The following is a 27,415-nucleotide window of genomic DNA, read 5'->3' as shown; positions in this document are numbered from 1 at the left end:
GGAATGTGATGTGACATATTAAAACACAGAAAAGGCAAAAACATTAATGCCAAATAAACATGTAAACATTAATTAAATGATTTTTATTACATGATTCAATATAAATGAAGAACTCATGTTCTCCAGTTACCTTTACAGTAAGTCAGAGGGCCTATATGGTGAGAACACATGAAATTTATTTAAAATATGTGGGGCTTTCAGATGCTATCATGCAGCTGAAGGCACAAACTGAAGAATAGAAAATACAGGATACATAACACCTATATAAATCAGAAGGAATACACACCTCACATGCCATCTATCCCTGCAGGGGCGGTCTTGTTACGTGTTCTATACTTCATACCAGTGATATTGTCCTGCATATAAAAGACATTCATTCTGGGTAAGAAAGATCAGGTGTCAATGCTTTATTTAAAACAAGAAAAGTTCCTGATTCTCATAATCACAGCGAGTTCACATGAAGTCTTAGACCTCCAAATGGAGCAGCTTCGCATTTTCATACTGATTGGATTTTTTGCAGCTATGGATGGAGCTCAAAACCAGACCAGGTATTAAACATTTGCTTCTTTAGTGTCAACATGTTTAATATATATATATATATATATATATATATATATATATATATATATATATATATATATATATATATATATATATATAAACCTTATAATGGACAGCCCCTTCTGTGCTGGTGATGGTTTTTACCTCATAAGCAAAAAGGAAAAAAAAATTAATATTTCAAGCTTTTCTCTGTCATGATTTTATCCTTGTAGTGTTTCTGGAATTTCCAGTCCAGCTCCATCTCAGAGCCCTTCCTATCTGATCTCAGTCTCCAGAGTTCTACGTTCCGGTGTTCCAACTACAATATCTATCACCATCCTCACCAAATCATCGGTTCTGGTTGTCTCTGAGATGATCCATGGAAACAAAAGCCTGGGCCAAGCAAAGAGCACCATTGAGGGAGGTAAATGACTTTAAAATGAAAAAGCAGAAGAAATAAGCTCTTCTTCTGAAAGCAATTGTGAATAATAATAATAATAATAATAATAATAATAATAATAATAATAATAATAATCTATTTCTGTGCATTTTGTTTTTGAGGATCCACTAAACTGCAAGTGCTGCCTGCTGTGAGTATAATATTTATTTATTCATCTTTCATCTCTAGATAAACCCATGTGAGCTGACATACAGCTTGAGTGCAACGTTAATTGTTGTTTTAGAGGTTCAAACAAGAAGTTACAAAAACCGTACTGTACTGGAGATACATTGCTGTACCCTGCTATGGTACAGTTGGAGCGATAGAGCATTTGTACTCTGTTAAGAAACATTCATACAATTTGATTTTTCTGTGCAAAATTTCTCTAGACTACTGAGTTTGCTCCCCCATGATGCTGTGTATGATAAGCAATAGATAAATGATACTGTATATATATAATATTTATTTATTTTTTTTCTTTCTCATGAAAGGATTCTTTAGTATCAGTGTTCAGTTCAGTGTTTGCAGTTTGCTGTAGTATGTGCTGTAAAAATATTTTACATCTGGCTCAGCGACACGCTATTATTACGCAATTGTGTTCATTATTCATTACTCTGTCCCTCTCTAGATTCCTGAGAAAGACTCTGGCTACTCGCCGATGTATAAACTGGTTGTAAAAGGTTATATTGGATCAACTTTGGTCTTCTCTAACTCTACTGTGCTGCAGTACAGCCCCAAGAGTGTGTCTATCCTTCTACAGACTGACAAACCCAAATACAAACCAGGCCAAGGAGTAAAAATACGAGCTCTGGTCATAACCCCTGACGGCAAGCCGTCCAACAAACAGATCGACATCGCCATAATGGTGAGTACAAGTGGCTCAGATGTTGTAGACATGGGGTAGTGAAGCAATCAGATACAAATAAAGATCAGAAATAAAACTCGCCAGCAAAATCTTGCGCTTTATTTAGGATCCACGGGAAAATATGATCCATCAGTGGCTGGCTGTTGACACAGTTCTTGGAGAGACAGCAAAAGAGTTCCAGCTTTCTCAGAACCCTCCTCTTGGGACATGGAAAATCCTAGCTACAGTGAATGTGAGTTGATTTACAGTGTACACAGTTTTTTCTTAGCCCATATGCAGCTAAAAAGTAAGGCAAATGTATAGCTACCAATTTAGCAGCTTAGAATTCCTGAGCATCTCACAATGTTGTTTCTGACATCATAGCATACACTGTTATACAGTATATTTATAAAAGAATGAAGAAAAGCTTGTACAAAGCTTGGAAAGTCAGAACCTCTTTTTTGGCCAGGAGATAAATTAGTATCCTTCTGTCCAAGCAAAAGAAAACAGAACTGTTTTTTTTAAGTGATCGTGTGAGGATTTTGATTGCTAGATTGCACAATGCTAAGCTTGACGTGATATTTGCTTCTATTACTTATTAGCTACATCACCCTTTTAGCTGCAGTATAGGAAACAGACCTTAGACATTTATCTGAACGGTTGCTTGCTGTTTTGCTGAACCTTATTAGTTTAAATAAAATGCTGTCTATTTGTCATGCAATGACTTTCGCTTTGTTTTCAGACTGTCACTCAGGAAAAGGTCTTCACCGTCAGTCAATACGGTAAGCTTTCCTGCGAATGAATTGATTATGAAAATGCAGATCTAGCGCACTGAAAATAGTGTGTGCTACTCTGTTGTTTGCAGCGTTGCCTAAGTTTGAGGTCCTGATCGACGCTCCTGAAGTTCTTTACTATGAAGAGAACCTGACGTACACTGTTACTGCACAGTGAGTCCCATTGTTTTTTTTATACTTTTTAAAATGCTGTCAGAGTTTGAAAAAAATTAAGTGTTGTATTCGAAAAGCTGAAGCAGTTATGCACAGGCATGAGAAGGTAGCTCAGATGATTGTGCAGAATTAACACTGTTCTGCATATCTGTGTCCCAAAAATATACTTAGTAGATTTACACCTCTAGTTAAAGAGGTACAGGTGTCCCATTAAAGATGTTTAATCCAATTTATTCATGAAATGCTCTCTGGTTTTCTACAGTATTGCAGTTTATTATGGAGTACTGCAACAAATGTTTACTGTCATGCCAAATGTTCAGTACACAGCTGAGGAAATGTGAGGAAATGTGTGTGACTGTTTTTGCATTGCAGATATCTCTATGGAAAACCTGTCTCTGGGAAAATGTCAGTAGTATATGTTCATAGCCTCCAAGGAATAACAACATCGATTGAAGATTGGAAAATGGTAGGTGTCAAAATGCTTCAAATACTTTAGGAATTGTTTACAAATGTTGTAAAGCAAAAATAATGAAAGCAGAAAATAATTGTTTCAGAAAAAAATAATCTACTGTAACACTCTACTATATGACATGACAGTGTCAGTGTTTGGCTCGACAGAACTTTTATAATGAATCGGTTTTCCACTTTGTGCATTTTTGAAAAGGATTGTAGCTTGAAAGTTTTTCTAAGCATGTTGGAGAATTTGCTGCAGGTCTTTTAGAAGCTTTAACCATTACATTCACTTTTGTTTTTTACATTTCTTTATGTATTTCTTTACAGCCCTAATAAAGACCTCACAAAGACCAAGAATATGTTTCTAAGGCTTTCACACAGTACTATATAATATACTGTATATATAACATATATAACAAAAAATCTAAGAACACATCTCTCTCTTTATGATGTTGTGTTTTTGCTTTTGAACTTGGGACAAGGAAAATTTCCATGTCCATACAACTGAATGTTTGATTGTCATGCATTGTTCTTTATTGTAAAACCTAGTTAATTATTATTATTATTATTATTATTATTATTATTATTATTATTATTAAAGAAAATTTGGTGTTCAAGATAAATTGTAGGATATTATTTATGATTATATAAGCAAATAGCAACCATTTTAATCCTTATCCATGTGTCATGTGTCCTCACACAGTTTTTTGCACATGTGTGTGTGTGTTCCAGATTGATGGAAAAGCTGAACTGAGCTTCGATGTTACTTCCTTGTATAAGTCAAAACCTTCAGCTGAGTACATGTACCTGTTTTATGAATTTGACTACATCGACATCAACCTGCAGGTCACAGAACTGCTAACTGGTAAATTTAATTATTGACACTTTTTAGGTGTAACATTAAATATAGAATTACACTTGTGCAATTATATGTGAACGTAGGGCATGCTGAAATCATGTAGAGATAATTATTTGAATAAATATGATTAAATTCAATGAAAAAAGAACACAGTAAAATGCAAAATCACTGATGGGATTTTCTAAACCCTTAACTGAATACCTTAATTTCCAATTTTGCCCCCTTTTCTGCTTTCGTAACTCAGATTAACTGTATTGATAAAGTACAGTGCAGGACAGGTACTTTATCATATCAATACTGTCTTGTAGCAATTGGTCATGGAATAATAATAATAATGATTAATTGGTTGAATGATTAATCCTTTATAAATATATCAGTAATCTTTCTCATGGATGGCCATTTTACCAACCTGTTTTGTATATGTTTAATTATGCACCTAATTGGATCATATGGCCCAATTCATGGGTCTTCAACTGGGGTCCAGGCGGTACTGCAGTCGGTTCGCTAATTTATATTTAAGCACAAATATTTTTTGTTAACAAGAAAAAACAGCTAAGTTAAAATATGTAATAAAAAAGATATAATCATTATATTAAAGTTCTTTTAAACTTAAAGCTGATGTTTATGTACATGTATAATAGTAGACCTGATAGTAAAAGGAAAATGTATGAAGCTGCAAATCTATTAAAATAAAAGACAACTGTGAACAACTTATGATGCATAAATCTTTTTGAAAAATTTTAAATGATATGAAAATATACAGACAGTGATGCATGTACAACAACATAGTTCTAATTGTCTTAACATAATATAACTAGCGTAATATGATTTGTTTCTATTCATATTAGTAGCTATGTTTTACACATTTTATATCAGGGGTCCCTGCCCATGTCTCTCTCACCTAAGGGGTCCTTGACCTAAAAACTTTGAAGACCCCTGGTCTAATTTTACTAAGATCAACTGTAGATCACCTATAAATTCTCTATTATTATTTCTAAAACCACATGCCTTTCTGTTTGCATGAGGGGGTTTGGGCTAATGCTATTTATTTATTTATTTATTTATTTATTTATTTATTTATAGGTGTCATGTACAACAACTCGGTTCGGGTTTCTGTTGCAATGTATAAATATAATCTGGAGTTTCAGCAGTATCCAGCCACCATAAAGCCATCTCTGACCTTTCTTGCCCAGGTTAGTGCAAGATATATCAACAAATGATTTTACATGAAAGCGACTTTATTTCCTAAGCATTTGAATCTTTAATAAAAAAAAAAAAAGAGCCACTTCAATAATAATATCTATACAACAATCAAAACAGAACATTCAATGATTCAATGCGGAGACATTTGGATACAAACATCTTGTTAAATGGAAAAGTCAGGGGTGAATGGAGTTACTGTTTGATCTGACAGCAGCACTATGGTGCCTCAAACACCCACTCTTTACAACTGAGTTTTTTTTTTATTTTTTTTTTTTCTGTTCCTGTATATTGTTCTTGACATTTTCAGGATAAGCATGATTAATTTAATTGTTTTTTTTTTTGCTATTATATAATGATTTTATTATTATTATTATTATTATTATTATTATTATTATTATTTCAATATTTTATAAATATTCCGCAAAGTGCAAACTTTTATTTACTTTTTCACTTTCACATTTAAAATACATTGATTTTAATGTCCTCATTTATATGTTTCAATGCTGCAGCTGAAACTGTCCACCTATAACAGCCATCCACTGACTGCAGAGGACCAGAGTCAGAGTGTAACTCTCACCGTGACCCAACAACCTTTCATTCCATGGATGTTTCCCAGGGGAAAAGCAGCACGTTTTGCACCAAATAATTCCTCTTACTCGTCTTTGCCTTATCCTAATAAAAATGGTTCAGCGGTGAGCTTCCAACTTCCTGTTCCTGCTGATGGAGTCATCCCCTTCCAGATCAATCTCTCTGAAAATGTTGCTATGCTAATAATAGAGGTAAAGAGAGACAAGCATGATTCTTTTCAGTGCATCTCCACTTTGCTTTTTCCTACATTGTCACTGAAATGTTTCAGTTGGCTTTCATATGAAATAGGTCAAGCCACAACTTTTCAGGTTATTATACTAATCATGTATCAAATACAGTCTTTTATAGTTTTGCAATCTTATTTAAAAATGTAAAAAGTTCAAATATTATAAAAGCTTATATAAAGAAGTCACAGTGCTGTATATCAAGAAGATGCCATTTGCTTTATACAGCATCCCATAAACAATTTAGTTTATATTGCCCTGCTAATGCTAATAAAGTCCTAGAAAAATGTTTTTCAGTTATTTTCTGCAGATTGTACAATGCTGCCATCTGCTGTATGTTATAGGCGCAGTATGAGGACGTACAAAAAAGTCTACATCTATACAGAAGATTCTCGTCTCCTTCTAGATCTTATCTGCAGCTGAGAAGCCAAAGTTCTCCACAGGCAAGACTGATGCTCATTCGTATTTTTCTTACATTGCTCATGAATATACTAACAGTATTTGGACATGTTAACTTCAAAAAATTTCCTGTATACCTTCATGACAGTAATCAAACATAAAGTGGCTCCTTTGAATGTTTCTTAATTATCACATGTGGACTGAGCTTTTCAGGTCATGCCACAGTTATTCAATAGTATTTACACTCAGAGGTCATTGCAAAACCTAGATATTGTGTCATGAGTTTATAGTTTCTTCACGATCACCAATCAGTCGCTTCTCTCATACATTACATTGCTACCAGTTAGGAAGAGTGAGGACTGTACATGCTCAATCTGCATTTAGATTAACCTGGATACATTTTATACTGTGGACTGAGAAAACAGAGATATTTGAAAACTACTATGCATTGTAAGTCACATGACTATTTAGTACAAAACAATCAGCTGTATAGTCTTGGGTTTCCCACAACAACTATTTTCTCTCTTTGTCTGTTTAAAAAACTCACTGTTGCTCCTCAGCATTGGTGCATCAATTCAAAAAGATGAAACATAATTCATTGTTTGACAGAAATGACACAGATCTTGTATTTTTACTCATGTGTCATATACTGTAGTGATTTAAGCGTTTTCAGATATTTAGGTTCGGATCATACATTTTTGGGAAACATTTGAAAATGGAGGTACTGAGAGAACGTTTTGAAAACGAGCACAATTTTTAGAACTATCTGAAAGATTGTGGATATACTGTAGGGTTTGTGAAGTCAGTCATTGCATCTTGTTCAACTTCATCTCTCCTCTTACGCATACATGAGCTGTTATATCATGCTTGCCACTCAGATTTATCTCCCATAGTTCTTCAACAGATGTATCATTAGGGTTAAAATCTACGATCTCCTAAATGTTGATGAATGTTAGCTGTTGCACCACTTGGGAGACATATAGCCAGGATTTTAGCATCCTGATAGAGGGGCCAATTTTAGTCTAAAAGATCCTGGTGCTTAGAGAATTTCAATAATTACACTATCAATCTTCTGTAAAACAATAGCCCAGACCATAGGTATGAAAAATAAAGGATAATGCCAATAATCTTAGAATGAAATTTGTGTAAGAATTCAAATACTGGATAAAAAAAGAGTTGTACATTTATGTGCCACTTTCAGATTGGGCAATCGCTCTTCATGACTGTAGAAAGCAATTTCCCTTTAACTGTATTCCACTACATGGTAAGATTTATTTATTTAATTATCTTCAATTCATTTGAATTAGAATTTTCAGTAGACAAAATGCTTTACATTTTGCTTTCTGCATACACTTTTCATTGCGTGTGTTTATGCAAGTGTGTGCATTTGCGTGTCCTTGTGTGTGCATATGTAGGTGATTTCAAAAGGTCAGGTGGTAGCAGCTGGGACTTTGACTTCAGTGTACTTCTCTCTGTCTCCTGATCCGTCGTGGGTTCCCCTGGCGAACGTGCTGGTGTACTGCGTCCAGCCTGATGGCGAGATCATCAGTGATGTGATGGAACTGTCCTTCACTGAAATCCTGCGAAACCATGTAAATTCACAATTCATAGTTCGCAAGAACAAGTATGGCAGAGGATTCAGATAATTGAATAATAATAATAAGCAGATAAACAAATGTAGTTAATTATTCGGTATAAAGGTTTTTTTTGAAGCAGTATCCAGTTATAATGTCTTTTTATTATCTGTTTTTTAGTTCAAGAGGAAGTTGATTGTTTATAGCTGATTAAATCCACATTGACATTGAAATTTAACATTGAACAATTTTACTCTGAATGTAAGAACTAACTTCTTGGCATAGGTACTTCAAGCTTTTCTTTTCATTTTTCCATGAAACCAAATCAACATTCCAGATCAGGTCAAATAGATAAATTACTTTGTAACATTTTTCTAGGTTTTACTAGTATTTTATGTGGTGACAGAGCTGGCCGGGAATCATTACAGAAAAGACGGCTTAGCTGTTAAAAATCATAAAGTTTCAATTTTACCTTTTAGTCTTACTCTTACTCTTAGTCTTACCACTGGCTCTGGAGACTCCTTCCAAAAATGCATATTAAATCTCAACAGAAATATTGACCTTTTTTTGCATAATAGTGTTTTGCATCCTTTTTTTATAATACTTGCAGTGAGTAAACATTAAAGTATCAGTCTTTGCTCATAAAGCTTGATTCATTTTGTATTAGGGTTGAAATTTAAGATGAAATTAGGAGTTGCGAATTAATAAGCACTCTTTCCTGCAGGTGTCTGTAAGCTGGGATAAAGAACATGCAGAGCCAGCAGAGAATGTCTTTCTGTCTGTCTCTGTAGCTGAGCCCAGATCACTGGTGGGAATCCTAATTGTAGACAAAGCAAGCCAGGACATGGACCGGAGCAACGATTTCACCGAAAAGAGGGTACTGCATTCACATGATACTTAACACCCCTCCATGGTACATGATACCAATGGTGATCCATTGCAAAAGGAAAGCTATGGGGTGTAGTTTTACTAGAATTATTCAGTAGAATTATTGCTTCACCTTTATCATTTATTCTCTCATGAGGACACTAAATCCACACCCATGTGAAGTTCCCATTGTCTGTCTATACAATTTAGTTTTATGTTCCCACATTGTTTTTTTAATAATAGCGTTTGTCCAACTCCTATGTAACCTCATGCCCACCATGCACCCATGTCTCAGTTTTGTGTTTCACTTTTCACACACTTTACAAAAACCTGTAATGCTCTACTGGCTTCACGCCTTGTTTTGGCTGACCTGTTCTGCCTTTTTGTACTTTGATTGAACAATATGTACTGAGCCTACTCACAAACAGGTTCTCCTCCAAACTCTAAAAGTATTTCTGAGTTATCATAAATTGGCTTCGGTACGATACCACAATGTAATACCTCGGTATTGATACTAAATCAATACTATAAGAGACAAATAACCAGCCTCAAGTGAATTAAAAACAATTTAAATAAAAAAAATAAAATAAAAAAATAGACTCATATCTAACATTTGTGTCAAACACCGGTTCAGTTTTTATATTTTATATTATTATTATTATTATATTATTATTATATATTATTTATAATACTTATAACAGAAGTAATATATTATTTACAAATATTATATAAATATTATTATTATTATATTATCATACCTTTTGAGATATAATATATATACCAGTGTTTTTCTAGTACCACTATATGGCACATCCCTACTTTATGTGCACCATTTTAATTGTTTAATATAAAACTGAAAAAAAAAAAAAAAAAACAGTTACTGGAAGAAAAACATATGAGCTGAAAAAATATTTCTTCCAAATAAAGAGCAAATCTAAAGCAAGGTGAATCTACAGCATGGGTTAGAAAGAGAGCTTTTCTATACAATTGTGTATTTTCCTTAAGGTGAGTTTGGTTTAACAAATAATTTAACATTTTAAACCATTTGTTAGCAGTAATAAATCTGCTGTGGATGCTGAATGATAATATTTGTCATTAAAAAAACAAGGGGGATTAACCTTATTAACTACCAACAATACGAAATTGATTCATATCACATGATCTACAACCAGATTATTTGAATGGCCTTGTTTCTTTTACAGGTGATAGAGGAACTGGCTACATACTCTAAGGATATGTTTTCTATGGATGGAATGGAAATTAGTGGCCCCTACTCTGTATTCATGGTAACAAAACATCATAAAGGTTCATGTCTGTGACTCACATTTTCATTATTGTTGAAGTGAGCTAACAGAGGTTTTCCCTCTCAGGTGACTGGCATCACTGTTCTTACCGATGCAAGCCTAAATGCAGAAAACAGCTATGCCAAGCCTAACTTTCGTAAGTCTATTCATCTGATGAAATCAAATTATTCAAGTAATAAAAGACAAATGAGACAACTGCGAAAAATACAGATGTACAAAATGAAAACAAATGTGCTAAAGAACATCAGTTTGTATGCTGTCTGTGTAGAGGAGTGATATTATTAGCCTTAAATGGAATCTGTCAAGAGTCAGAAAAGCAATTATTGTCCACTTCTGTGAGGGGCTATAAGGGTTTCTCCAGTCTATTTAAAATTCCTCATTCTACACTGAGAAGGATTGTTTACAAGAGAACAGCCTTCAAGACGGAGTAAATAAAATAATCTATCGATAGTAATTCAGTAGCAAATATACCTGTCAGGACAAATAATAGACTTGACCCTAATCTCTTCCACAGCAGGAGAGGAATTTCCAATTCTCTTTACCTCAGAGAAGGCAGACGAGGAACCAGGACAGAGAAAGAATTTTCCTGAGACCTGGCTGTGGCTTGACACCAATTTGGGGTAAAACAAAGAAATCTTCCCGTTCATTTCAACTTCTCTTTCAGGTTAATTGAAAGAAGTATAAATTGTGTCCTAATCAACAAAAATGGACAGATAATAAAATTACCCTTATCTTTCCATATATAATGTTCTTCTAATGTGTTCATATAATGCAAGAAACATCATATTACCAGGTAAAAATATATTACAATATCTTGAATAAAAAATATATGATTATTAAACGTAATTTAAGTCTTATTATTTTGAGAATTCTAAGTAAAATGGCTTGAAATAGGCATAATAATCTAATATATGAGTATTTTTACAAACACACCAATATTGTTCACATGATGTCAAATGTGCTGAGGTACAAATGACATGGAATTGGAAAGGACTGATTTTTTATTTGCACTATTGGATCCTTAACAATGTCTACACACATATACACAAATCACAAGGTGTTTTTTTGTGTTTAGTGAATCTACAACAGCAGATTTTACACTTACTGTACCAGACAGCATGACCTCCTGGGTGGCTACAGCTTTTGTGATATCAGGGAATCTGGGTTTGGGCCTAAGTGCTCCTGCAGAGGTAATACACCAAACTCATTTACTATATAGTTATTATATACTTACATGCAACTGTATATCTAAATTCAGTGCATGATCTATATATATCTAAAAAAAAAAAGATATATCTAAAATAGAGCATGGTTTGTTGGTGCAGAAACTACTGCTCTCCTGGGTTTATCAAATACAACAGTTTACACATATATATAAAACATTCAGTGTGCAGCATTTCTGAGAGCAAAAACCTCTTTGTTTGTGGGTGAAGTTAGAGGAGAATGGGTAGAATGGTTTCAGCTGCTTGTAAGACTATCGTAACTTAAATAAAATCACTCCTTACAACCTTAATAAGCTTACAAGCATCTCACATTGGCCATTGCGGTGGATGTGCTTTGACATAAGAAAAGCAAATTAGAATCCATTCCTGCCAGCCAAGAACTCTTAGGGACCTAAGACTACAGCCTGATTCTAAGGTAATTCTCTGTCACAGCTACGTGTATCCAAAGGCTTCTTTCTGTCGTTGAACCTCCCTGCGTATCTGGTCCGAGGTGAGCTGCTGCTGCTTGAGGTCAGCCTTTTCAACTACTTGGATATGGACGTGGAGGTAGGCTACCTGTCTTCACACATTTGTATCTTTTTGTGGTTCATCCTTAATACTCTGCACATGTGTTAATATAAAAACAAGTACATTAATACTGTATAAACATCGTAGATGAACAGATAAACTATTAAAGTTATAATATTAAAGTAATCACTAAAATTAATTAAAATAAAGATTAGCCATAACATACAGTGAAAACTATAATTGTAATGTTTGTATAAATTTGTTCTTTATAAAGTTGATGTGTGTTAATACAGGACAAATGGGCAACCTTACCAAATATAACCCTTCATAGAAACTCTATTACCTAATGGCAGTGGTCTCTTTTAGCAGTAGGGCTTGAAATTCAAGGAGACTTATCCATTTGGCATTTTAAGTTGAGGGTGGATTTATGAAAAGTGGAAGTCTATGTTCTTAAAGATTATAAAAAACTGTTATGTTATTTCTCAATTTTTTTTCTCTATGTTTCTAAATTTTTTTAGGTGATTGTAAAAGTGGATGAGAGCATTATGTTTGAGTTTGTGACCTCAGCTGGTAATGAGTCTGTATTAGAAAGCATACGCCAGGTGTCCGTGTGGAGTCAGAATAGCAGCGTGGTGGTTTTCGCCATTAGAGCCACCCAGCTCGGTCAGATGCCCATCTCTGTCAAGGCCTCGAGCCTCTACGCCTCAGATTCAGTGTTACAGACAATTGTAGTTAAGGTAAATCTCTTTTACAGTCGTTACATGTACTCATAAAATTACACTGGCCACTTGCAGATTCAAAACTAAAAGAAAAAATCAGCTACCAATGTAACACACTGTAAAACCACTCACTTTGCCTGTGAAAAAATACCACAATCTCTTACCATCACATGATCATCTATCTCTTCCTAGATAAATGTGCAAAATAATAGAAAGGAAGGAAGAGTTTATTCAAATATACAGAAATTGAACATTTCTAATCTTAGTGTACAATCATACCTGCATACTGCAATATAACCCTCAACATTATACTACTTTGCCAAATACATCTAAATGAAATGCAGTCTTTGGAGTAAACCTTTCTTCATAAAACAGCTGAATCTTCCTCATCTGCTTAAAAAATAACATACTATTAAATTTGCAAATGAAGAACAGTTCTCCACTCATGTCTTTTCAATAAACTTGCCAGCTTTGTATCTGAACACATGAAAGGAGTCCGCAGCCTCACCGTAAAGATTTACAGTGTGACTTAATCTCTTGGTATGCATACAAACCAAAGCAGTCTGTTTGATGAACGCAAGCTTGGTAAAGGCCTAAAGAAACCGTTTATTCCTTTTGTGTTTTCAGCCAGAAGGAAGGGAGCAGTTGCACACTCAGACACTCTTTCTGGAGTTTGACCCAAAGCAGACGAGTCTGTCCAGAGAGGTGGAGTTTAATTTTCCTGCAGCAGCTGTTCCAGGCAGCTTGCGTGCCCAAGTCACTGCGGTCGGTATGTCGGCAACATGAACTTGTTCTTCCTGAGGCTGTGTTCATGATTTTTTTCTGACAAGTTTGCTTGCATACACATTAGAAGTGCACACCAGAATATGAATGAATCGGCAGAGAGCAACAGAACAATAGATTTTTCATCTATAACTTAAAACCCATCAATATAGTTAACCAAATATTACAATATTGCAATGTGTTTATTTCTTTTTAATGTTGCCTATACTATCTTACTGCAAATGTTGTATTGGGTAATTAGAGACCAATTAGAACAATTAACCAGTGGAAAACAGTAATTAAGTAAATGTAATAGTTACTGTACATATGCAGCTTATTGGAGGACTAACTGAAGTATTTCTATTTTTGGAGACTTTCACTTAATTTTGCAAAATCAGTTGTTCCTTTTTATTTTTTGGTGGAAAAGAACTTCAGTGTTCAATCACTCAGTAAGCCTCCAATCAGGGTAGAGCTCTACTTTTACTAAAGTACATGGTTTGGGTACTTCATCCACCACTGCAATTAACTGTGTAAATCCTCACACAATAAGTGCCATACTTTTATTATTAATAATAATTATTAATGATAATTATCTTGCATAGCAGAATAAACATAATCAGTTTTGTTTTGTGGTGAAATACCACTTGTTAATACATCATGGGTGCCCTGGTGCTGCAGTCAGACTGTAGCAAAAAGCATTTTAACCATTTTATTTAATGGATAGAAAAGGCCTACACAAGTTTTTGTGGTGGAAAAAAACAACAACTCAGTATTTTTCAAGTCAGTACATATTTCAATGTCTGTTTGAAAATATAGTATAGATTATAGTATAGTATTATTTGAGAAAAAAAAGCAAAAAAAAAATCTAAAATATTTTAGGGAAAAGTAGGAAAATATGATCTGTATAATGGATTAATTTACATTTGTGGCATTTGGCAGACGCCCTTATCCAGAGCGACATACAAAAGTGCTTTCAGTCTCTAGCTATGAATAAATCTACACTTATATGCAAGATTACAAACTTAATATAAAACATACCTCTTGAATTCTACAAAGCAAACTTGGAAAGTGCTAATTTAAGTGTTTCAGGAAGAGGTAGGTCTTCACATCTTGGGTTTCATACGCCAGCTGAAGTCATGGTACACAAAGAACTTTCAGAGCACGCAGATATCTCAGTTGTTAAAAGGTTTCTATCAGGAGAGGGATATAAAAGGGTTCCCAAAATATCAAATGTACAATAAAGGCCAGAAAATGGAGCAAATGAGTTTCACCAAAAAGGGGACATGCTATCAAAATGTATAAAAGGACAAACACGAAAATTTACCAGGGAGGCTGCCAAGAGACTTACAACAACAATAAAGGTCTGCAGGAATATCTGACAGGTACTGGTTACTCTCTACATGAGACAGCACTGTCACATATTTCACATGTCAATCCTCTGGAGTGGTGTGGGTAGACGGAAGCCCTCTCTCACAAAAAAACAGTCCAAATGTGTTACAGTCTGTTGAGTCCAATTCTAAAACTTATATAATAATTCCATAATTCTAAAATGTAATTTGGTGCAAGAGGAAGCACATCAGGAAAAAGAATACCATATCTTTGGTGGAGAATGGTGGTGGTAGCTTCATGCTTTAAAATGAATTATCTTCAACTAGAATTGGAGCTTTTGGCAATTTTAGTGCAAAACCTTTAGGTGTTTACTGTAATATGAAGCTGAAAAGTAATTTTAGAAATGGCATAACCAAAAGGTCTATGTATTTGAAGGACCTAGGCTAAACTCAGACCTGTCTCCAACTAAAAATCAATGGGGTGACCTGATGCAACATGTCTGCAGAAGTCGCTTCTGCAAAACTGGGTTTTAGTTTTTTTTCATTCTCACTTAATTTTGAACATTGTAACATTGTCACATTAGGGTTCCCTGGTGGTCTAGTGGTTAGGATGCGGAGCTCTCACCGCTGCGGCCCGGGTTTGATCCCCGGTCAATGAACCAACCCCAGCCACTTTCAGTGCTGGTCCCAAGCCCGGATAAATTGGGGAGGGTTGTGTTAGGAAGGGCATCCAGGGTAAAAGCATGTGCCAAATCAAACATGCGGAGGATCTGCTGTGGCGACCCCTAACGGGAGAAGCTGAAAGAAAGAAGAAGTAACATTGTCACATTAAAAAGGATGAGGATGTAGACGTTTTTCAATATACAGTGTAGTTCTGGCTTATTATTCCAATAAAAGTATATTGGTCAGTAAATACTATAAAATAATCAGTAACTAAAATGGTATGTAGTAATGAGAGAGAGGTATGTAAGTCATGATATTTGTCTAATAAAAAGGATGGAAATAATGACATAATCGGAGGTGCAGGGGGCACTTGAGTGTTACATGGCTTTGCTTCAGTAAAGGTTTTTTTTATGGCTAGCAGCTGTGTGAGGGTGTTTCTGGCTCTCGTTATGTGATGCTGTGAAATGTCTGGCCTTCTGACATGGTACAACTCACACAACATTTTGTCCCTTTTTTAGGTGTTGGTGATTATAAATACACAAACAGAAAGGGTTTTTGACATGTCCTAACTGCTACAAAAGGAGAGTTAGTTGTTTTAGACATTATCTTTGTTCTTTGGTTTACTAATACCTAATTACATTTTAATTTCACTATGCATTTTTAAAAGAGTTTGATTTAACATGAAAAGCTGAAGGAACTTAAGGGTTAGGAGCAGCCTTCAAACCTGAGACACCTGGAGCAGTTTACTCATGAGTGGGCCAACCTGGGGGAGGTGGTAGCTCAGTGGTTAAGGCCCTGGGTTACTTATCGAAAGGTCGGGGGTTCCAGCCCTAGTATCACCAATCTACCACTCTTGGGTCACTGAGAAAGGCCCCTAAACCCCTCAGTGCTCCAGGGGTGTTGTATCATGGCGGTCCTTGTGCTCTGATCCCCCTTAAAAACCTGTTGACAAGTGCAGACGTCTAATTGAGAACTAAATTTCTGTTTTTCTCATTGTGTGTGTGTTAAAGGTGACATTTTGGGCCCATCCATCAGTGGTCTGGACACTTTGATTCAGATGCCATATGGCTGTGGTGAGCAGAATATGATCTACTTTGCACCAAATGTTTATGTGCTGCAGTACTTGAACAGTGTGGGCATCAAAGATGAGGAACTGCGTGTGAAAGCTCTGAGCTTCATGAGACAAGGTATATTTACTTTTTTTTGAAGTTTGTAATTATCTGTATACACTGTCATATAAATGTTAAAATGGCACTGAAAAATATGTGATTTAGTAAATCAAAGGATTTGGAATATCTTATTATAGTATGTAGGTTCAAATGACCTCTTTATATACCAAGTAGTCTTTGTATGTGAAGATAAACAGGGGAACAGGTTTGGAACAGTCTAGATCTAATCTAACCTGACTGGAAAGACTGGAGAGCAGGAGGAATCTTTCACTGTAATCATCATATTTATTCATACAACTCATACAATACAATTTCTTTTATTTACAAGCTTAATGCCTTAATGCCTGCAATAAAACACCCATTTCAGTTTGCACTGATATCTGAAAGTCTTCCTTATTTTAATTGCTGTTCTGTCAGGATTATACCAAGAGAATACATTTCCCACAAGATACAGCACAAAGTCACATTAGTTTTTGTATCTGATTCACGTTTCACAAGATCTAGATCTTTCAACAACCATGTGAAAAAAGTTTTTTTAATTTGGTATTTATATTTAAAGAAGTACCTTAAATAATGTTGAATCCAACACCTGCTGTACCACACACCTTGGCTTTTGCACATTAATGTACATTAAAAAGCATTTATTTATAACGTATGGTCTTTTCAGAATCAAAAACATACAGGTTTGTGGAAACTGTGACAAAACTGGTAAGATAAACTGATTTATGTTATTATATAACTCTTCTGCTAGCACACTGCACACAATAGACTTCTTTTATGTGACAATAATGACATAAACCACATATTACAAAATAAAGCACTGAAAGCCAGAGAGTGCTTTCAAAGGTGAAATTCTAGAAGATTTTTATGGCTTGGCATTCTGTCAGTGGCTAATTGATTCTCAGTGCTGGTTTAGCCGGCTCTGGTTCAACTCATAGCATGCAAATCTGTTTACACAGAAGGTGGTATGTTACACAGGGGTTTTGTGCATGAATAGGTCATGAAAAGGTTATGATTTAGAATTTGATCTCTGTTAATGGATTCTAAATGTTTCCTTTTGATTTTGAACAGGTTATGAGCGGGAGTTGTCGTATCAGAGGATAGACGGCTCTTTTAGTGCTTTTGGAGACAGCGACCCCTCTGGCAGTACATGGTGAGAAACCGTTCCTTCACATGTACGGTAATTAGTTTATAATTGAAGATCAAAGTCCAGAAGATCAAAGGAAGTGTGTGTGTTTTGTTTGTTTAATATGACAGTTTTGAAATTTTAAGTCCAAACACATATTTTACCACATGGTCGACTAGTGTTTTTCCATTTTACAATCTAGTCTATGATGGTGCGGGACACTCATAATAGACTTAGGAAACAGGGAATAGATTGAAATTACAAATGCAGAGAGAGAGATACGTGTGCTAATGCTAGTATAATGACAACAGTTGTTTAACTAAGCCGTGATCGTCCGAGATGTTCAGCTACCTTTTGGTTATGTCAGAACATTGCAAAATAAACCTATTCAAGTTTATTTCATCGTCAAACAATAACTTTTTATCAAATATGCACTATCCACTGTCGGAACTCAGAACCCATCTCTGAGCAGACACATCACAGGTGGATTCTTTGTTTCGGTTGGTTCCCAATGTAGAACTCTTAACCTAATAAAATAAAATGAAATAGACTTCAACAGCCAATGAAAGATCTTCAGTCTTGAATGAGTTCTCGACACCAGTTTAATAACAGCACCTGCTTAATTATGCAGTTACATATTCAGATAATCATGTGGCAGCAGCACAATGCAGATACAGGTTAAAAGCTTCAGTTCACATTTTCACATCAAACATCAGAATGAAAAAGAAGACATTAAACGTGACTTATAATCATGACATGTTTATTGGTGCCATATGGGCTGGTTCAAGTGATTTGGAAACTGCTGATATCCTGGGAATTTTACACAGAACAATCTCTAGAGTTTACACAGAATGGTACAAAAGCATTGAGTGAGTAACAGGTCAATGGATAAAAATACCTTGTTGATAAGCGAAGTGAAAGATAAATGGCCAGTAAACATATAGTGACTCATGTAAGTAGTCTTCACAAGCACAGTTGTCAGAAAAGCATCTCAGCATACATAAGACCTGGCAGCCAAGAACAGGAATCTGATGCTATCATGGACAAAGACTCATTCAAATTAGACAGGTGAAAAAAATCGCGCTTTTCAGTTTCCTGTGCATTTGATCTGTATCTCTTTGTGCTGCTGCTACTTTATTAGCTTATCGAACAGTTGCATAAATGAACAGGTGTAGAGGTGTTTCCTATTAAAGTGAATAATGAGCGTTTGCATGCAACATTATTTTATTTATTAATTTTTCTTCTGCTACTAGGTTATCAGCATTTGTGCTGAGGTGTTTCCTCCAGGCTCAACAGTTTATCTACATTGACAAATCAGTCCTTCTTGGAGCAACCAGATGGCTGCTGACCCAGCAGAATGCTGACGGTTCTTTCGCAGAGCCTGGGCGAGTTATACACACCGAGTTGCAAGGAGGATTGGACGGCCCAGTATCCCTCACTGCTTATGTCCTCATGGCTCTTCTTGAGGACAACGAGCTCAAGGTAAGCACATTGTGAAAGTATGTACAGAATTAGAATTTGTCATGTAAAAGCTAGGTCTGGGCTTAGATTATGCTTAGTTAATGACATGCCTTTTTTATTACAACAAAATAAAAAAAGTATCAGACCCCTGGCTATGTTTCACAATGTTTTATAAGGTCATAACACTGTTTATTTTGAATTCACTGGGCTTAATCCAAACCTCAATAACTAAAAAAAAAACGACTTTGAGGATGGAAAGTTCAGAAACAAAAGTTAGAAAAAACAATCAATATATTATTGTACACTTTTCAATAGTGAGTCTGCTTGGATTATATTCTAATATGAAATTATGAAATTTATTAATAAAAATATAATAATTAATCATAAATTAAAGTAAAATGTTAATACAGTACAGTACTGTATACATTAAATAGCATTTTTGGGGTGGGTTAAGAGTGTATCACGGTTTTCCGTTTATTTATTATTATTTTTATTTATTTATTTATTTATTTATTATAATTTTTTTTTTAACCACCGCAATAAACAAAGGGTTAATGTATTCCATTAATTATCATGTGTTGTTATTTCTTAGCATACTTATGACAGTGAGGTATCCACTGCCATGAGCTATCTGACCTCCAGACTGAGCCAAGGCATCTCCAGTAACTACAGCCTGTGTCTGGTGACATATGCACTGACTCTGGCTGAAAGTCCCTCAGCTGGAATGGCTCTCACTAAGCTGATGAACAGAGCCCAGATGCATGGTGGGTAAAAACAAACAAACAAAATAGTACAGCTGATGTCAATTAAAATTCACTGCAGAAAAATAACACAAACAAGCACTCTAGTTTCTTTATTTGGGCTATGTATTATTAGGAAGAGGTGGAATATAACTTTTGGCCTGCACCATATATATTGCTCTGTAAAGAGATGAATTGCATTTTCCAGATTAAAAAGAAATGTTTTCTTTTTTTGCTGGGTTGTTACCGAAATGAAAAACATATGCTGGTTAATGTTTACTCAGCTGTCTGTATTTTTTTTATACGCTGGGTTATAAAATAGCAGATGTGATGCAGGTGTTTAGGGCAACATATAAAAAAAAATTGATACAAGACACCTGGATTATGTTCACGAACTCTTTGTTTAGATGGTGTGCCCACGTGGAGCACTGGAATGGGTGTGTCGGAGTCATGGCAGCCACGCTCAACTGATATCGAAATGGCGTCCTATGCTCTGCTTTCTTTGTACAAGCTGGGCAACATGGAACAAGCTCTTAAGCTCATGAAGTGGCTCAGCCAGCAGAGGAACCACCTTGGGGGATACGGCTCGACACAGGCAATGACCCACACACACGCACACACACACACACACACACACACACACACACACACACACACACACACACACACACTAAAGTCACCATCTGTATTAGATTCCAAACATTAACTGGAGGTTTAATAATACATCATACAGTTATTAGTCTTGCCTTAATAACAGAAAAAGGGGGCGTGGCCTATACTGCTGTTCGTCTCAGTGAAGAAAACATGACTTCAGTATTTGTCAGCATCAATAAAGAAAACATGGCTTCTGTGTCTGTAGTATCAGTTAAAAAGACGTTTTTGTGTCTGTCACTCTCTGTGTATGAGGTATGGCCTCTATTTGTGTCAGTCTCAGTGGAGGCCTGGTCTGTTTGATGAAGGAAGCATGGTGAAAAGCATGGCTGTTCGATGAAGGAAGCATGGTGAAAAGCATGGTTGTTCGATGAAGGAAGCATGGTGAAAAGCATGGCTGTTCGATGAAGGAAGCATGGTGAAAAGCATGGTTGTTCGATGAAGGAAGCATGGTGAAAAGCATAACTGTTCGATGAAGGAAGCATGGCCTGTGTGATGTAGAAAACTCATGGTGATCTCATTTACAGAACCTGACAAACTATAGTAACCATGGTCCCAAAAATCTCATCGCTTTGGTTAATCTGAGACTTCCATGCAATACAGAGCATCTGGTATCTTTTGTACACATTTTGGTCCACAACCGTCTGTATATTCAAGTCGCAATTTGATTTTCATGTGGTAGTTGTCAGCTGAAAAAAAACTTCTGATTATTGAAACATACGCACACAGTAAAAATGTTTTTAAAATATCACTGTTAAAAGCTATTAAAATGATTAAGGTTTGAAGCACTATGTGGTGTGTTTGAGGAAGGTGGTTCTAAGCTGTAAGTGTGATGGACATCATAGGAGTAGAGGAAGTGGTGTCTGACGGTTGCAAATACAAAAAAAGTCCATCATCTTCCACATCTATCATTTCTCCACATTGCTGTGTGTAGTCTCAGCTTTATAGCCTTAAATAAAGGTAGGTCTTGCTATGAAAGTTAGTCCTTTTCTTCTTTTTCTTCTTTTGGCTACTCTAATATCACTCTGTTCTCTACATCTGAATCTTTCAAACCAACCATCTGCATTCCATCATCACCTCCTCTTTGGCCTTTCTCTTTTCCTCCTGCCTGGCGGCTCTATCCTCAGCATTCTTTTACTAATATACCCAATGTCCCTCCTCTGCACCTGAACAAACCATCTCAATTGTGCCTCTTTCACCTTATTTCCAAAACGTCCCACCTGCGTGGTCCCTCTCATCACTTCCAATGAAAATCGCAACATCTTCAACTCTGCTCCCTTCAGCTCCACTTACTGTCTTTTAGTCAATGCTTGCTATAAAGGTGAGTAAGCCAATTAAAAAGTTCAACATAAACCTCTGCAGGTATAATAAATACTATGTAGTTTGCTACTCTCTTCTGATGGTCCCCAGTCTCTGTGTGTAAAGTGAAAAACTCTGACAAACCCTGGAGCTGGCTGTGGTAACCTGCTATATATACACTGTATATCTAAAATCATCATTAGCAATAGGAATTATGAATGCAACATGTGGATGAATTTGGTGAGAACTGAATAATACTCTGTCTATATCTATGCACTTCACAATTCTATTAACAAAGTGTTGCGCAGTGGTTAAGATGTTGAACTTCAAGATGTTGAGTTTAAATCTGAGAGCCACCAAGCAGCCACTGCTGGGCCATTGAGCAACTCAACTGCTCAGTTTTAAAAATAAGACAAATGGAAGTAACTCTAAATGAGGGCATGTCCCAGATGCCATAAATGTACATGTAATTATAAAATTCATTTATGGGAGATGAACCTAATAAAATGTCTTATAAAAGATCAGGTGGGTGCAATGACTGTTTTCCTGTCTGCTCTTTTGTATTTCTAGGACACAGTGATCGCTCTTCAGGCACTATCATCCTTTGCCTCGCTGAGCAGCACAGAGCAGATCAACCTCAGCATCACAGTGACATCAAAGACGGCAACAGTGGCTACGTTCTCCATAGACCAAACTAACTACCTGCTTTATCAGAGCCAAGAGGTTACATCTATACATGCTATTTGAAAACCTTGCCCTCTTTAGACACTCTGTGCTGATGATTGTCTTTTTTTTAACAGATTGAAGCTGAAAAAAATCTTCAGCTCCAAGTGTCAGCTGTGGGAAAAGGATTTGCACTGTTCCAGGTTCAGTGGTTCCTTTAATTTCCAAGCTGCTTTTATAGAATATTAATCTTGAATTCAGATTAATCAGATCTGAGACATTAATAACTCTGTGGGAAAAAAAATACATATTTTGAATTATAAATATATAATTAATTATATATAATCACTAGGGCTGTCAATCGATTAAAATATCTCATCGTGCTTAATCGCCACTTAATCGCATGTTTTTATGAGTTCTAACTGTGATCTGTTCTGTACCTTAAATTAATCCTTTTAAATTTTTCAATACTCTAATCAACATTGCCATGGAAAAATATGGATGCTTTATGCAAATATATGTTTATTATTAGTGAAAGCAAACTCAACATAGAGCTTGAAGACAAAATATTTGTGTAAATGTTTTAAAGTAATTAAAACAAATTATGCTGTTTTAAATTACGTAAATCATCAGAACCCCAAACAGAACTTTTCCTTATGTAAAACTTGTTTCCACACGGACAGTTTTAATTGCCGGATGTGTGCATCATGGCATATTTTAGTGCTTGATTTGAGACTTAGCACATTAGTAAAACAAATGTTTAGTGATAAAAAAAAAAATTCGGTGAAGTTTTTTTAAAATATCTGTGCAAAGAAAGGACGTTGTTAAAAAAATTGTGTTGTGTTGAAGGTTTTATTTTCGCCTGTTTCATATTCATTTATTTAAAGTTTTTTTTATAAAAATGGTCAAACAGAAATGCGCTCTGCATTGTTTGTGCGCTAATGAATTTAGTGCCGTTAAAATGAATTTGTCTTAATAACGCATTAATTTTGACAGCCCTAATAATTACACACACCTGTCAGAAAACTGATAAATGTAACAAAACCATGTTTTTTTTTTGTAAAACATTTAGAATGAAGTTACAGATATGATCTCAAGCAAATGTTCAAGTTTTGATATCATCTCCTTGTGATGACATTTACATGTCTTTATGTGCCTTATTAATCAGTCTTGTTTGGCTTTTTACTACATATCAATAACATTTAAACAGTGAATGCAAAATATATTGGCTAAGTTTGCTAACTTGAAATTCAAGGTGTCTAATGAATGCTACAATTTCACAAATCAATTTGCGTGGAAAGGTTTTGAGCGAGTTTTTCCACCATTTCTGCCAGCATTAATAGTTAAAAGTCACATGTTCCCATAATGCAATAGCTTATATTGCAGCTGTGTCTTCAAGATAAAGTGATTTTAAGCTCAGGCAGTTGGAGACCTCTTAGAATCATGACAAAGCCTGAGAGATTCCAGTTTACAAATTGTTACACCTGAATATAACAGCAGAGAGTGATCTTCTGTAAGATGGTGTTCACTGGAACTGTGGCAGAAAAACTGTGGCATTGGTGTTTGTGTTTGAAATGTAACACACACAATCAATTATAGATACCCATGACTCAAGTTAAATCAATGACATAATAGCAACATCTTGATTCGCTTTGTTAGCTTTGGCGGGAAAATCCAAACACATGGAAGCATTGACTGGTAGACCATAATTCCAGTGAAAAGGAAAGAAATGATTTATCTCACATACTCAGCTTGCAGCAAGATGATGATCAGAGATTTTGGGAATTTCAAGACAATTATTCATGGTTCAATTTGTTTGTTCTTTCCATCACTGACCGTACAGCTTACGACTTTCTACAACATAGAGACTCAAGAGCTTTCCCGTAGACGCCGTTCTCTCATGTGCGAGACCTTTGACTTGAAAATACATGTTATGGACGATGCCATGTATAATGTTAACCTTTATATATGTTTCAGGTAAGACATCTACACAAATACTGTACCTGGATATTGTCATTCCATGAACTTTAAGGCTTTCTTTCATAGTGAATTGCAATACTGTGCAAAATGTATATTTAATAAAATTAAATGTTAAAGAGACTTTTCTATGTGACAAATTAACTAATAGACCAGTATTCATTTGATGTCTTGATAACTAGGCTATTCTTTATTTTCTTAAGTAAAGCAGTGGTCAGATTAAGCCGAAACCTTACCTTTTGGATTGTACAATATAAAGTGTTCTTTAGACCTCTTTGGTGGAAATCGAAAAATCTAAAGAAAATAGGTCTTTAAGAACAGCTGAATTATTTTCCTTGTAAGATCAAATGACTATTTGCAGTGCATTGTTGTTTACGATCATCTCCTCGTCGTTATCAGGTTGTGTGAGCACCAGGAGTTGAGTCAGACAGGGATGGCAATTCTGGACGTTGGCCTTCTCTCTGGCTTCAGTTTGGCTCAAAGTGGCATTCAATTAGACGAGCTGGTTAGAAAAGTGGAAACGTCACCCGGAAAAATCATCCTTTACTTAGACTCGGTGAGCTTCTCATGGCTGTGTGTTTTGATTTATCAGATATTACAGTAAGTACTTTTTGATGTACAGTATGTACTTCCGACTAAAGACTCCAGCCAATAATGTATATTAATTCTCGATTGAAATAAAGTTTTATTTTCCACATCTACATAATGATCACACATCTACAGAAATTAACTGAGGTGCTTTCAAGATTTTTGGGTTTTGGTTGGTTTCTGTTGAATTGCTTCAATTGCTCATTTATTTAGTTTGTCATATATAAACATAAAGCATGACAGAGCATATTTTTCTATTGTAATCACAGTATTGGTATGATGTAATCTACTGTGTATTAGACTTACTTTTACTTGCATAGAGTTGATTGTTTTCTGTAACAGCAAACCGTTTTCTTTTTCGGAAGTGTTTAATTTCTCATATACAGACAATTTGCTGAAATTTACAATTATTCATTCATTAAAGAATGCCACATTTCGACCTACTTTTTATCTGTTTATACTATAGCTATATTTAACATTGTGGTATTTCTTGACTGACTTACAGTATATTCAAGCAGTTATAAAAGAATGAATATATATATATATATATATATATATATATATATATATATATATATATATATATATAGAGAGAGAGAGAGAGAGAGAGAGAGAGAGAGAGAGAGAGAGAGAGAGAGAGAACAACCCTCTTCATGTTTATCGTGTACAAAAAAATTAAGTCCTTCCTGTTTTCATCTTCTCAGGTATCCAAAGAAGAATCCTGTGTTAAGGTCCCTACTACGATGGACTTTATAGTAACCGGTGTTCAAGATGCAGTGGTCATGATTTATGACTACTATGAGCCAAGTAAGCTCTTTAGACTGCTTTGCATTTATTAGCTCTAGTACACTTATCATAGATGTGAGTGTCGGTAGCAGCTCTTTACAAACTCCTCTTCTCTTTCCCTTGGCAGCGAGGAATGCTGTGGAGATGTACACATCCGAAACCAGAAAAGACATTCCGTTTTGTTCGCTCTGTGGGCAACAATGCTCTCAGTGTGAAGATATGGGGGTGTCAGTGTTTGACCATGTTATCTCCTCACACCATCACCAGGGTTCAGTTCAGAGCCTGGCTTTGCTGCTCCTCATCACATTTTTATTTTGCTTCTAGATAAGAGGTGGCTGAAATCTTTTTTTTTTTTGTGTGTTAATATATAAAACATAAATAAATAATCCTCTTTCTATAGTCAGGACTAGGATTTGTACTGAAAAAGCTCTTACAGTAAAATAATAATTCAGGACTCTGTTATACCATCAGCTATCAAAATGAGTACTATAATGCAGAAATTCTGCAGTCATTTCACAAAAATTTACAAAAAACATCCGGACAAAAAGCGCAAAATGTGTTATTATTATTATTATTATTATTATTATTATTATTATTATTATAAACCTTTTGCTCATCACTTACCAAATACCAAATTTACATAGCATGATTTATAAACAGAAGTTTTGTAGCTTTTCTTATCAAGTAGCACATTTTTGCTCATTGGATCTAACCATTCCTTTCTGCATACATTCTTAGTTTAATTGCTACTCAAATAGTTATACAGGGCTAATAAAGTACATGCAGTTTATCACCGTTTACTCTCATTGTATAAAGTGTGGGAAGCACTGATTAAGAATTTATGATGAAATTGTTTAATCAGATTTTTGTGGTATACTGTAATTACGTACAAACTGTAATTATTTTACTGTAATACACACACAACAAAGTACTCTTCTCAATAAATACTTAATTATATGCTAATGTCCATGTTAGTGATTTCATTTACATTTACGGCATGTGGCAGAGTGCCTTATCCAGAACGATTTACATTTAACTTATTTATACATCTTAGCAGTTAAGGATCAAGGGTCTTCCTCAAGGGCCCAACAGTGGCAGCTTGGTGGTACTGGGATTTAAACTCAACCTTCAAATTAAAACTGAAACCTTTAATCAGAAGTGATAGTAAATGGATACATTTATAAAGCAGCATTCTATTCAGCAACAGATTTCACACCCAGGTTATTATAATTTTTTTTAACTTTATTGTTGCCCAGAGAACAGTCAGTTCAATGAACAGATAAGGAAAGAAAGAAAAAAACATTTTATTTGCTAATGTATGTGGGTTTAAACTTTGCAGTGCTGTTGTGATAATGAATTCGTATTTGATATCGCCCAGATTAGGATGGGTTCCCATTCGAGTCTGGGTCCTCTCAAGTTTACTTCCTCATCGAAAGTGGTAGTTCAGTGGTTAAGCAGCATCAAGCTGCCAATGCTGGACCCTTGAGTAAGACACTCTCTGCTCCATGGTGA

General features: G+C 35.3%; 1 protein-coding gene across 2 annotated transcripts; it reads left to right on the top strand.

The window, feature by feature from the left end:
* Positions 1–351: 351 nt before the first annotated feature.
* cd109 (CD109 molecule) lies at positions 352–26,866 on the top strand. 2 transcript variants are annotated; one of them, XM_046835655.1, is made up of 34 exons: positions 352–382; positions 521–548; positions 774–964; positions 1,102–1,130; positions 1,608–1,844; positions 1,951–2,076; positions 2,566–2,605; positions 2,689–2,770; positions 3,143–3,236; positions 3,956–4,088; positions 5,166–5,275; positions 5,795–6,064; positions 6,442–6,540; positions 7,698–7,760; positions 7,912–8,088; positions 8,795–8,947; positions 10,140–10,223; positions 10,308–10,377; positions 10,759–10,861; positions 11,317–11,431; positions 11,897–12,010; positions 12,490–12,708; positions 13,318–13,459; positions 16,454–16,630; positions 17,684–17,765; positions 18,992–19,220; positions 19,792–19,963; positions 20,347–20,534; positions 22,460–22,612; positions 22,690–22,755; positions 24,396–24,529; positions 24,929–25,085; positions 25,822–25,924; positions 26,031–26,866. In XM_046835655.1, the coding sequence occupies exons 2-34, from the start codon at positions 523–525 to the stop codon at positions 26,225–26,227; spliced, it is 4,335 nt and encodes a 1,444-aa protein (XP_046691611.1). In that variant the 5' UTR covers positions 352–382; positions 521–522; the 3' UTR covers positions 26,228–26,866. The 2 variants fall into 2 exon arrangements, with proteins under 2 accessions (XP_046691611.1, XP_046691610.1); XM_046835654.1 differs by having other exon boundaries at positions 353–382; positions 10,756–10,861.
* The last annotated feature ends 549 nt before the right edge of the window (positions 26,867–27,415 follow it).

Source organism: Silurus meridionalis, chromosome 23 (assembly GCF_014805685.1).
Source record: "Silurus meridionalis isolate SWU-2019-XX chromosome 23, ASM1480568v1, whole genome shotgun sequence".
Lineage (NCBI taxonomy): Eukaryota > Metazoa > Chordata > Actinopteri > Siluriformes > Siluridae > Silurus > Silurus meridionalis.
Note: the sequence above shows the minus strand (reverse complement) of the source record. Positions and strands in the feature narration are given on the sequence as shown.

What these genes read in the sequence shown, in the direction of transcription:
- cd109 (XM_046835654.1), top strand. Translation starts at nt 523, where the DNA reads ATGGATGGAGCTCAAAACCAGACCAG. An exon ending in CGATTGAAGATTGGAAAATG is followed by an intron (nt 3,237 to 3,955) that starts GTAGGTGTCAAA and finishes TGTGTGTTCCAG; the next exon opens with ATTGATGGAAAAGCTGAACT. An exon ending in TGCCCAAGTCACTGCGGTCG is followed by an intron (nt 13,460 to 16,453) that starts GTATGTCGGCAA and finishes TGTGTGTTAAAG; the next exon opens with GTGACATTTTGGGCCCATCC.